This window comes from Sceloporus occidentalis, unplaced genomic scaffold (genome assembly GCF_023333645.1).
Source record: "Sceloporus occidentalis isolate IW3139 unplaced genomic scaffold, rSceOcc1.0.p SCAF_138, whole genome shotgun sequence".
Classification (NCBI taxonomy): Eukaryota; Metazoa; Chordata; class Lepidosauria; order Squamata; family Phrynosomatidae; genus Sceloporus; species Sceloporus occidentalis.
Window position 1 is genome coordinate 1,555,234 of NW_028317118.1, and position 12,454 is coordinate 1,567,687.

At 48.2% G+C, this 12,454-nt stretch overlaps 1 protein-coding gene across 1 annotated transcript in view; it reads left to right on the forward strand.

Moving 5' to 3' along the window:
* The first annotated feature begins 6,659 nt into the window (after positions 1–6,659).
* FBXW8 (F-box and WD repeat domain containing 8) overlaps positions 6,660–12,454 on the forward strand; it is a 57,456-nt gene continuing 51,661 nt past the window's right edge. Inside the window, exons 1-2 of the mRNA XM_089499657.1 lie at positions 6,660–6,995; positions 8,015–8,119. Of these exons, the coding sequence (XP_089355783.1) occupies positions 6,675–6,995; positions 8,015–8,119 (426 nt within the window). The 5' untranslated portion in view covers positions 6,660–6,674. The remainder of the gene's footprint in view (positions 6,996–8,014; positions 8,120–12,454) is intronic.

Here is a 12,454-nt window from a genome sequence, read left to right on the forward strand (position 1 = left end):
TGGGAGATCAGAAGTTGTTGTTGTGTGCCTTCAAGTTGTTTTCGACTTGTGGTGACCATAAGGCAACCCTATCACGAGGTTTTCTTGGCAACCTTCTTCAGAGCGGGTTTGCCTTTGCCCTCCTCTGAGGCCGAGTGTTGATTTGGCCAAGGTCACCCAGTGGGTTTCCATGGCCAAGCTGGGATTTGAACCCGGCTCTCCAGAATCACAGTCCCAACGCTCAAGCCGCTTCACCACACTGGCTCCCACAAGCACATTAAGCTATGTCGATGTTCCCATGCTGCCCAGAAGAAGAGCCTTGCTGGATCACACCACAGATGTGTCTCAGCTTGACACCATGGTCCAAAACACACTGCAGAAATAATCCAGTTTGAGACCGCCTTAACTGCCCTGGCTCAATGCTAGGGAATTCTGGAAACTGTAGTTTTGTGAGACATTAAGCCTTCTCTGTCAGGGAGCTCTGGTGCCACAATAAAGTACAATTCCCAGGATCCCCTAGCGCTGAACCTGGGCAGTTAAAGTGGTCTCAAACTGGATTATTTCTGCAGTGTGTTTTGGATACTCGCTTCCCAAATGAGAAATACCTTTAGACATTCTGCAAGCACAACATGAGAGCCATCCCCCTTCTCCACTGTTGCTCCCCAGCAAACTCATACTCAAGAGAGTTACCCACAATAAGCACAAATGTTCCGCTTAGCTACTCTGGCTAGCAGCCCCAGATTGAGACTTTCCTCTGCAGATTTGTCCCATCACCTTTTGAAGCCACTGAAACCAAACAACCATCGCATTTTGGAGCGGTGAAATCCATAAGCAATGAACGCGCACTGTTCCCTTCAATATTACAAACGGGAGGGGAGGAAGACGAGAGTGTCTTGACTTAAAGCTGCCTAAGTAAATGGACAGCCGAGGCGCTCAGCGATAACAATGAACAAATTAATATCAATTAAGTTATGAATTAAGCTGGGACCTTGCCAAGAAAAAGGGGCCACTCCAATTGAAATGTGTTTCTTTTTTCAGCCAAAGCGGCTCACTTAGGTCAAATATTCCAGCGGCAACGTGGCTCTAGGATTCAGTGATGGCTTTAACGTTGGCTGCGTCCGCACTGGAAAAATAATCCAGTTTGACACCACTTTAACTGTCCGTGCAATGGGATTCTCGGAAGTCTAGTTTTGGGAGACGCTGGTCCAAAACACACCGGTTTGAGACAACTTTCACTGCCCTGGCTCAATTGCTAGGGAATTCTAGTTCAGTGAGACTGTGCGCCTTCTCTGCCAGAGAGCTCTGGGGCCACTAGGAACTATAATTCCCAGGACTCCTTAGCACTCAGCCAGGGCAGTTCAAGCGGTCTCAAACTGGATTGTTCCTGCAGCATGTTTTGGTGGACCGCAAACTACAAATCCCAGAACTCAAGGTGACCAGGTGTCCTCACTGCAAAGGAGGACCAGGCGCTGCAAAATGGAAAGCATTTGCAGTGACCAAAGAAAAGCTCAACACACTCATAGAAATGTAAGATCTTGCATGAAATGGAAGACATTATGGCCGTTAAAGTGGCGTCAAGCTGGATTATGTCTCTAGTGCGGACGCAGCTGTCGAAGCTCAAAACCCGGGGCAAAATCTCCCTGGGCCTCAAAGAAATGGGGAGAATTAAGGGATGGCCTTAGATGGAAGGAGAAAAGGAAAGATGGAGGTTTGGGGTGAAATGGGGCTCCCCCCAAAAATGCAAAACAAGTCAGAAAAGCACACCTTTCTCAACATGCAGCAGGCTCCACTTTGAGGCCGCTTGAACTGCGAGGGAATGCTGGGAGCTGTAGTTTTGCCAGACACTGAGCCTTCTCTGTGGCCTGCGGTGCCCCCCACAAACTCCAACTCCCAGCATTCCCTAGCAGTAAGCCAGGGCAGCTCGAAGGCTCTCAAAGTGGGATGACTTCTGCAGGGACCTTGAAGTGCCTTGGCTCAGTGCTGGGGAATTCTGGGAACTGTAATGTTAGTGAGCCCTTGAGAGAGAGAGAGAGCTCTGGGGCCCCAATAAACTACAACTCCCAGGATTCCCTAGCGCTGAGCCAGGGCAGCTCAAGCGGGGGAGCCCGCTTAATCAGGCAAGCAACAAGCAAACTGAGGCTGCATCCACACTGGAGAAATATCTCGATTTGGCCCCGCTTTAACTCTATGTGGCTCTAGGCTCTGGAATTGTGGGAGTTGGAGTTTGTTGTGGGGCCCCGAGCGGAGCTCTGCTCCGCTCGGGGCCCCACAACCAACTCCAACTCCCACAATTCCAGAGCCTGGAGCCAGAAACGAGTTGAAGCGGGATCAAAGCGGGTTGTGTCTCCAGTGCGGACGCCATGCTTCTCCCGCTCACCTGCCTGGCTCGACGGCCGTGGCGTTGGTCGGCCTTACCGGCTCCCGCGGCGGCTGAGCCAGGCCAAGGCGGCCAAGGCAGCCAGGCTCAGCCAGGCCAAGGCCGGGGCCCCGGGGACCACCGAGAGCCCCGGCCTCCCCTGGCCCTCCGTCCGCCCCTGGAGCGCATCCCCGATGGCCTTCAGCCGCGCCGCCGTCACTGCCGCCCCCGAGGAGCCGCCTCCGCCGCCGCGGGCCTGGCTCTGCTCCCCGCAGGCTGCCGGGGCCCCGGGGCTCAAGGCGAAGGGCCCCATGGCCAAGGCAGGCCCCCCGCCTCCGCTGCAGCTGCTCCGGCGCTTTCCTTCCCGCCCTCGGCCCGAGCGTCGCCTTTTCTGCTCTCGCCTCCTCCTCAGCCCTCTGGCGCGAAGCATGCCGCGCTCGGCGCCCACGTGACCGCTGAGCTCATCCTCCCCGACCAGCAGGGGGCGGGGCCAGACTTAACCCTTGCCGCGCCGCCGCCGCCCCTTGGCCCCGCCCTCCCGCGCCCTGGCTCCGCCTCCTGCCTCCTTCCCTGCTTTCTTGGCGTTGGAGGAGTCCCCCCCAAGAAGGGCTGTCCAGTCCAACTTCCTTCTGCCAGGCAGGAACTCATAACCAAAGCACCCCATCCAGACTCTGCTTAAAGACCTCCAAGGAGGGAAACTCCACTACACTCTGAGAAAGGAGTGTGTTCCACTGTCGAACAGCCCTTACTGTCAGGAAGTTCCTCCTAATGTTGAGCTGGAATCTCTTTTCCTGGAGCTTGCATCCATTGTTCCTGGTCCTGTTCTCTGGAGCAGCAAAAAACAAGCTTGTTCCCTCCTCAATGTGGCATCCTTTCAAGTATTTAAACAGGGCTATCATATCACCTCTTAACCTTCTCTTCTCCAGGCTAAACATCCCCAACTCCCTAAGTCGTTCCTCATAGGACATGGTTCCCAGACCCTTCACCATTTTAGTCACTCTCCTTTGGACATGCTCCAGTTTCTCCATGTCCTTTTTGAATTGTGGTGCCCACAACTGGACACAATATTCCAGGTGAGGTCTGACCAGAGCAGAATAGAGTAGTAATAACTTCCCTTGATCTAGACACTATACTTCTAGTGATGCAGCCTAGAATTGCATTGGCCTTGTTAGCTGTTGCATCACATTGTTCATTCCTAGATCCCTTTCCCACATAATCTTGTCAAGCCAGGTGTCCCCCATCCTACAGCTACGCATTTCATCTTTTCTACCTAAGTGAAGTATCTTACATGGATGGTTCTGCCAGGATGGCACATGTGCTCTGGGTTATGAATACATGTGGTGGGATAATTTGCCATTTGGCGAAGTTGAAGGCTTTCATGGCCGGCATCCATCATGTTTTGGTGGGTTTGGGTTCGTGTTCTAGAAGAGTTTATTCATTCCATTTTGCCAGAATGCTAAAAAAGGATAACTTTCCAAAAATCAAATGAATTTAGAGGGCATGCAGGGGTGGAATTATTGTGGCAGACCTTCCGTATGAATTTTGGCACAATCTGCCAGTAAACTTTTATGATGCCGCAAAGAAACGATCCATACCAGCCGCACAGGACTGCAGAAATGTTGATTTTTCTCTTCCGACAGCACTTTTATTCCCCCCCTTTTTTTGGCAAAGGTCAAGCGTGAGGGGAAGCGAGGCCCATCATGTCGCTTGTCAACAGCAATCTCAGTGCAAAGTGCAGTTGGAAGAGCACCCCAATTATTTGTTTCTTTAACAAAAACATAATGTGTGCCACATCACTTGAAAGGTTTTTACGAGTCAAGTGTTTAAAAGTACATTTCAAAAAGCTTGGTTATGGCCCTGTAATCGATACGCTGCCTAGCTCTTTGGGTGTTCAAAATGCACCTCAAACCGTGCATCAGTGGCCCTTGAGCGAGCAGTCCTTTTAAAGTCAGCCATCAAACACTCCACTCGGCATCTTTAAAAGAACATTAGGATAGCTCATATGCTAAGGCCGAGTATCTCAACAATATCAATATATATATATTGCAGCCAAGAAGCCAGAAGACGACTAGGAATGGTCTGGGCAGCTATGAAAGAATGAGACAAGATCTCCAATACTCACTTTCAGCACCAGATCATCAAATAAATTGATTTTCTTTTTATCCATGTCCTGCTGCCACATCCATACATGGGGATGCAGAATAAATGGCTTGGATGATTCTAACTTTAGTGCTGAGCTGTATATCTTTACATTTTAGGATCTTATCTACATCTTTCCCATTCCATGCCTCCTTCTTCTTTAACATATACAGGTATAAGCTAACTCCTAATTATCTTTTCATTAGCCAGAGTAGTGTTTGATGGCTGACTTGAAGAGGCCTGCTCTCTCAAAGGCGGCTGATGTACACTTGAGGTACACTTGAACACCCAAAGAGCAAGGCACTCGTCTCCCAGAGCAGCTGAAGCTGAATGCTCATTAATGATGGCTAATGACTCTTCATGCAACACTGGGTGCTATAGTTAGGATCACATAAATTTAACTGTGAGGGACTTGTGTAGTTTCTTTGTTGAGGATGTCTGTGTTTTTCATTTTAACTTCTTTGAATATAAATAATCTAAAAGCAATCTCTCTGTATTTGTCTCTTGGGCAGATTATGGTCAATTTCCTTGGGGACATGGCCGTGTGGACTGCTATGATGAGCGCCCGAACGTCAAACTTTGCCACCGCTGTGAACCAAATGGGCAAGTATTGCTGAGATCTGACATCAAGCAGATGGAGTGTAACCAACATAGTGTAGTGGTTTGAGCATTAGACTATGGCCCCATACAGACTGGCCAAAATAAAGCTGCTTTGGGTCGCTTTGGAGGTATGCTGTTTAAATGATGCATGTGTCCTAAGAGTCTGGAAGCTGTGCCAAAGCCATGGTCCAGTCCTAAGAACTGGAGCGCAGCTTTGGCACAGCTTCTGGCCTCTTAAGATGTGTATGTAATTTAAACAGCATACCTTCAAAGTGACCCAAAGCAGTTTTATTTTGCCCTGTCTGTATGAGGCCTATGATTCTGGAGACCAGGGATCAAATCCCCACTCGGTCATGGAAACCCACTGAGTGACCCTGATCTCAGTCTCAAGGATGGCAAAGGCAAACCCCCTCTGAACAAATCTTGCCATGGAAACCCCATGATAGGGTCGCTTTAAGGTTGCCATAAGAAATTATTTGAAGGGACACAACAGCAATGGCCGAGATCTGACATCAAGGAGATGGAGTGCAATTTTATGCTCGCAGAGTTTAACCACAGTTATGCAACCCTGCCTCATTAGGGTATGGCAACCAAGTGCCCATCCACATCTTCTGGTGCAACAGCTTCCACAACCTTGAACTGAATGCACCTGATACGCATTGGACAAAAATGTCCAACCATGCCTGTTGAGGAACTTAGGCATGGATAAGACACCAGTGGGATTCTGCCCTATGTATGTATATTATACCTGCCCCAGAAGTCAGTTCTTGCTGCTGGGAGAAGTGGGGTTGGTTCCTATGATACTTTAAGTACCATGCATACATTTCGAAGCGTACTGGTGTCACAGGCAATAGTTCTAGTCTGATACCAGGGTTCCCAGCTACTGTTGTTGTCTTATATCCTGCCTTTTGCCCAGTTTGGGACTCAAAGTGACTTCCAACAGTCAAAACAAGCACACCTGAAAATGTACCTCATAAGAAAATGAAAAACCTAATTATGCTGTCGATAAAATTAAAATGAGTTAAAAACATAACCGTGAAAAAGAAACTTGACCAATGGACAATACGGTACATTGTACAAGGCCTTAAGCGTCTCTTCTCCACACTAAACATATCCAGCTCTGTAAGCCGTTCCTCATAGGGCTACATGGTTTCGAGACCCTTTGCCATTTTGGCCGCCCTCCTTTGAAGACATGGCTCCAGTTTCTCACAATTCAAAATGGATGTGGAGAAACTGAAGTGGGACCAACAAAGGAGGGCGACTAAAATGGCGAAGGGCCTGGAAACCATGGCGCCCAGTGGGGAGCCTGGGATGGCGGAGGGAGCCAAAGGAAGCCTTCCCTGGAGGATTGATTGAGAGTATTGCTAGCCCGCCCTTCAGCCCCAAAGGCCTGCAGAGGAGGAGGAGGAGGAGGAGGAGGAGGCCAATGGGGGCGTATTTGTGGGTGACACCAGGCCTAAGGACGCCACTGGGCGGAACTCTCGAGCGGCAGCTTCCGGTTCCGCTCGGACCGCCATTACGAACGGACCGCGGGACCGGAAGTGGGCGCTTGGAGCCGTTGCTTCCCTCTCTCCTCCGTCGGCGCTGCCTGGGCTGGGCCATGGGCGACGGAGCGGCGGAGCTGGAGCTTTTCCGCCGGCGCTGGCGGGCCGAGTTGGCCGAGCAGGGAAGGCCGAGGCGGAGGGGCCGGAAACGGCCGCGGGAGGCGAAAGGCGGAGCGCGGGAGGAGGCGGTGCGAGGCTGGGGCGGCTGCGGGGCCCTGGCTCGGTGGGAGCCCGAAGGCGAGGCCGAGCTGCTCGGAGCGCGGAGGAGCCTCGCCGGCCCGGCCCCCCAGAGGAAGCCGGCTCCCCCCGCCGAGGCTCCCGCCGGAGGAGGAGGAGGAGGGAAGGAGGACCTCCTGGGGCAGCTCATCCAGGACTTGGTAAGGAAGGAAGCCGCCTTCGCTGGGCTAAAGGCCGCAGGACTCCCGAGAAGGTGGGAAAACCCACCGAGAACTCAGGCCCCAAGCCCCCTGCAGAAACCAGCCAGTTTGAGCCCTGGCTCGGTGCTAGGGAGCCCTGGGAGTTGTAGTTTTGTTGTGGCCCCGCCTCAGGAAGCCACATCTGCTTCAGTTCCCGAGCCCTGAGCCAGGGCCCTTCGAGCGGAGTCCAACTGGAGCATATCAGCAGGGGCTTTGGGCCTGAGAGGACCCCTCTCTCGCAACCTCTAGGGCAGTGGCCCTCAGCCTTCCGAATGCTGCGACCCACAGGTTGAGAACGCTGCACTACACCTACGGATCAAGGCAGGTTACGGCAAAACGTAACAAGACATAATACAAACACCATAGCATAACCCAACATAGCGTATATCATGACATAGCATAGCATAGCATAACATATATCATGATAGATCATGGCACCAGCCCTGGGTCTTAGGTGACCCTTGTGAAAGGGTCAAAGAAGTGCTCTTCATGCGTTACTCTCACCTTTCCATCTCTGGAAAACGGGGGGAGCTGTGTTGGCCATATAGCAAATCCAGTAGCATCCACCAAACAGTGATGCTTTTATTGCATGTTGCAAGCTTTCGAAGCTCCACTGGCTTCTTCTTCAGGCAATAAGGGCATCACTGTTTGATGGATGTTTGATGTTGTTGGATTTGCTATATAGCCAACACAGCTACCCCTGGATGTTTTCTAGAGATGGAAAGGTGAGAGTGATCTAGGAAGAACACTTCTTGGGATGATCATGCTTCAGATTAATAAGGGAAGGTGTGAACATGATGCAAAGCAATTAAACCCCAAGGTGTACAAAAGCTCATGCTGTCAAATTCTTTCCTTCGGTTAGTCTCAAAGGTGTGACAAGATCTCTATGCATTTCCTGTGTCTTTGATGGCGTTGTCAGTTGGGCTGCAAATAAAACATGCTGTTAACACCTCTTTCTCCCTTCCCTGGCTTCTTTTCAGAATGAAATCAATGAGGTCCCCTTCTTTGACATCCAGCTGCCTTATGAACTAGCATTAAAAATATTTCAGTTCCTGGGCCGGACAGAGCTGGGCAGGTGTGCTCAGGTAAGCTTTCACCTGGTTTTTTGGCTACCTTCTGCTTTTGAGTGAATGAGGTGAAAGTAAATTGCAGTGGCATCAACAGATTTTGCTTCCCACTTGGTGTCAACATGTGTGAGATGACGCTCTTCTGCGATAGTGACAGAATTGCTAAGTTCTGAGGCGAAGCGTGAGAGTGTTGCACTCTTCGAAACAGAGCAGCTGGAACATCAACTAATGAGCATAGATGTGAGGTTTCCAGAAATGTTGAAACTGGAGAGAGAACATTTTTCTCAGGGAGAGAAACTATAATATTTGCAATGGTTAATGTCTTACCACACTTAAACATATTTCCTAATTTAGCAATATAAAATGTGTTACAGGTTGAGCCTCCCTAATGAAATACCTTGGAGAGAGGACCCAAGTCTAAACACGAAATTCATGTATGTTTCGTGTATATCTTGCACGCATTGCCTGAAGTAGTTTTATACATGTTTTTTATAATTTTGTGCATGAAACAAAGTTTGTGTACATTGACCTTTCAGAAAGCAAAGGTGCCACTGTCTCAGTCCCCCCTGTAGACAGTTTTGCATTTTGAAGGATTTCAGATTTCCAGTGAAGGGAGATTCAACTTGATTTATTTATTTATTTATTTATTTCTTCACACATGACATTGTATGGTTTAGTGTCCTTGTGAAATCAACAGAGTAATTTACTCATTTAAATGATACCATCCCCCCCCCCCCACATTTATTGCACTAATCTGCCCAAAATGTTAAGGTTTTTTTCCTATTCAATTCCTTGTGAAAAAGTGGAATACCTTTAGGCTGTTTTTAGGGTAAAAACCTTCCCATGATGCTGAAGCAAACGGTGTATTTGTGAAATCAACAGAATAATTTACTTATTTAAATAGCTGTAGGTTGATTTTTAGGGTGGTTTGAGTGTTGAAGTGTGAGTTTGAAGACCAGGGTTCGATTCTTAGCTTGGCCATAAAACCCACTGTGTGGCCTTGGGCAAGTCACATGCTCTCAGCCTCAGGGGGAGGCAGTGGCAGATCTCCTCTGAACAAATATTTCCAAGAAAAGCCCATGTTAGTTTCACCTTAGCATCACCATAAGTCAGAAGCCTTGAAGGCACACAACAACACCATTTTTTTGGGGTGCCCCCCAATGTGGGAGCAAACTGTCTATGAACTACCTTGGGCTCAGGCCGTTGAACATGAGGGGAGCCAGGATTTAAGCAGTGAGTTCACAAAAGGTATTTCTTCATGTGCATTTCCATGAGACAGCCATACAATTATAAGAGTGTGATTCCACTTTAACCACAGTGGCAACATCTTGTGGAGTCCTGCGATGTTCTGGCATCTTCAGAGAATGCTTTGCCTGGAAAAACTGGGTGTATATATACTGTGTGAGCCTGGAAATGCAGGAGTGATTTGCATGTGTATTGTTCTGTGTTGATGGCTGGCCTAAGGCTGGGAGGTTAATGCAAAAGAGGATTAATCTCTGTTAATTGGTGATCATTACCTGCTGGGAAAGCCCCTGACTCTGAATGGTTTTGCATTTGCTGAGTCCTTATTTTGCTCAGGACTGGTAGCCAAATTTTGTTCACTTTAAGGGTTTCCTCTTTTCTGTTGAAATTGTCCAGGTATTTGTGGATTTCAATGGCTTCCCTGTGCATCCTGACATGGTAGTGGTTGGCATGGTCCAGAACTTCTGTGTTTTCAAACAGTATTTTATGGCCAGGATTGTTTGTGGCATGTTCTGCTACTACTGATTTTTCTGGCTGGCCCAGTCTGCAGTGTCTCTTGTGTTCCTTGATTCTGGTTTGCACACTGCGTTTGGGGGTCCCTATGTAGACTTGTCCGCAGCTGCATGGTATGCGGTAAACTCCTGCGGCTGTGAGAGGATCTCTCTGGTCCTTGGCTGAGCAAAGCATTTGCTGGATTTTCTTCATCGGTTTGTAAACCATTTGAAGGTTGTGCTTCCTCACCACTTTGCCTATTCTGTCTGTGACTCCTTTGATGTATGGTAAAAATACCTTCCCTTTGGGTGGTTGCTTGTCTTCACTTCTCTGGGCTTTCCTGGGCCTGGCAGCCCTTCTGATGTCTGAGCTGGAATAACCATTGGCCTGTACAGCCCGGTCCAAGTGCTTCAGTTCATCTTCCAAGAAGTGGGGTTCGCAGATGCGTTTTGCTCGGTCTACCAGTGTTTTAATTGTGCTTCTTTTTTGTCCTGGGAGATGGTTGGAGTTCTTGTGCAGGTATCGGTCTGTATGTGTGGGTTTTCTGTACACTGTGTGACCCAAACGTAGGTTCGGTTTGCGGATGACAAGGACATCCAAAAATGGCAGTGTTCCTTCCTTTTCTTTTTCCGTAGTGAATTGGATGTTGGGGTGGATGTTGTTCAGATGGTTCAGGAATACAGCCAGGTCTTCTTCTCCATGGCTCCAAATGGTGAAAGTGTCATCCACGTATTGGAATCAAGTTGTGGGTTTTTTCGCTGCTTTTTAGGTGCTGTTTCCAGGGCTTGCTTTTCAAAGTGTTCCATGTAAAAGTTTGCTATCGCCAGGCTTAGAGGGCTTCCCATTGCTACTCCCATCTCTCTGTTCGTAGAATCCATTGTCCCACTGGAAATAGTTTGTGGTGAGGCAATGTTTGAACAGGGCTGTGATGTCTTCCGGAAAGATCTGTTGGATGAGTGTCATGGTGTCCATTATGGGGACTTTGGTGAGCAAGGAGACCACATCAAAGCTGATTAAAATGTCTCCAGGTTTTAGTTCCAGGTTCTTGATTTTTCCTATGAAGTGAGCTGAGTCCTTGATGTAGTGGGGGGGGGGGGGCTGCCCTACATGGGTTTGTAATTGTGTGGCCAGAAACTTGGCCAAGTCATATGTGGGGGATCCAATGGCACTCACTATGAGTCGGAGTGGAATGGAATCCTTGTGGACCTTGGGAAGTCCATAGAGTGTTGGTGGGTGAGCCTCAGATTTGCACAAACTTTGTCTTGTAGTTGGCTGAATTGAAGAGTTTTTGATCAGGGTGTTTGTTTTTCTGGTGATTTTGCTGGTTGGGTCTTGTTTCAGCTTTTTGTATGTTGTGGGATCCAGGAGTTCCTTGATTTTTTGTTTGTATTGTTCTGTATTCATGATTACTGTGGCATTGCCTTTGTCCGCTGGGAGGATGATGATTTCTGGATCCGAATTGAAGTCCTTGATGGCTTTTCTTTCCTTTTTGGTTATGTTGCTGGGAGGTGGTTTTGCCTTGTGCAGAATCCTTGCTGTTTCCCCTCTTATACACCCAATTTTTCCAGGCAAAGCATTCTCTGAAGATGCCAGCCCCAGATGCTGGCAAAATGTCAGAAAGAAACTCTGCTAGAACATGGCCACATAGCCCGAAAAACCCACAAAAGACTATGGATGCCGGCCATGAAAGCCTTCGACTTTACATTAATGAGGAGTATTTAGGATTCTCAGCCAAAGTGTTTTTAGTGCCTCTGACCAAATTACAAATCCCAGGATGCAGTTGTGGAATCATGATGCTATAATTGGGTAATGTCAAAGGACCCCAAGTCTATTCAGTGTTGCACTGCTTTTCATACAAAGTAGTGAATCATGGTGGCAGTACTAAGAGCCAGTGAGAGTCCCTTAGTTTTTGTGGGTTTTTTTGGGCTATGTGGCTGTGTTCTAGAAGAATTTATTCCTGATGTTTTGCCAGCAGCTGTGGCTGGTATCTTCAGAGAATGATAGCATGGAGGCGTGTTGGGGTATAGTATATACTGTGTGACTCTTAGTTAAGAGGAAATGATTTACAAATTAATAAGTGTGTTGGTCTGTTGGTGAAAGGCAAGGCCTCAGAGTGAGGATATGTGAGGAGGATTTGTGTCTGTTTAATTACTTTCAAAGCAAACAAGTAGATAATGGATCACTAATTTAATAGACACAAACACAAATCCTCCTTGCATATTATCCCACCCTGAGGCCTTGCCATTCACCAGCAGACCAACACACAGATTAACATGTATGGTTGGCCCTCCCTATCCACAACCTTTTTATTCACGGATTCAAGCATCCATGGCTTGAAAATATTTTAAAAAGTATAAATTCCAAATAGTAAACCTTGATTTTCCATTTTGCATAAGGGACACTATTTTGCTCTGCTATTATATTTAATCGGACTTGAGCATTCATGGATTTTGTTATCCACAGGGGATCCTGGAACCAAACCCCAGTGATAACAAGATCCCACTGTAAATCACTCTCAACCAAGAGTCGCACAGTATATATACCCCACACACCTCCATGCCACCATTCTCTGAAGATGCCAGTCACAGATGCAGGCAAAACATCAGTAACAAATTCTTC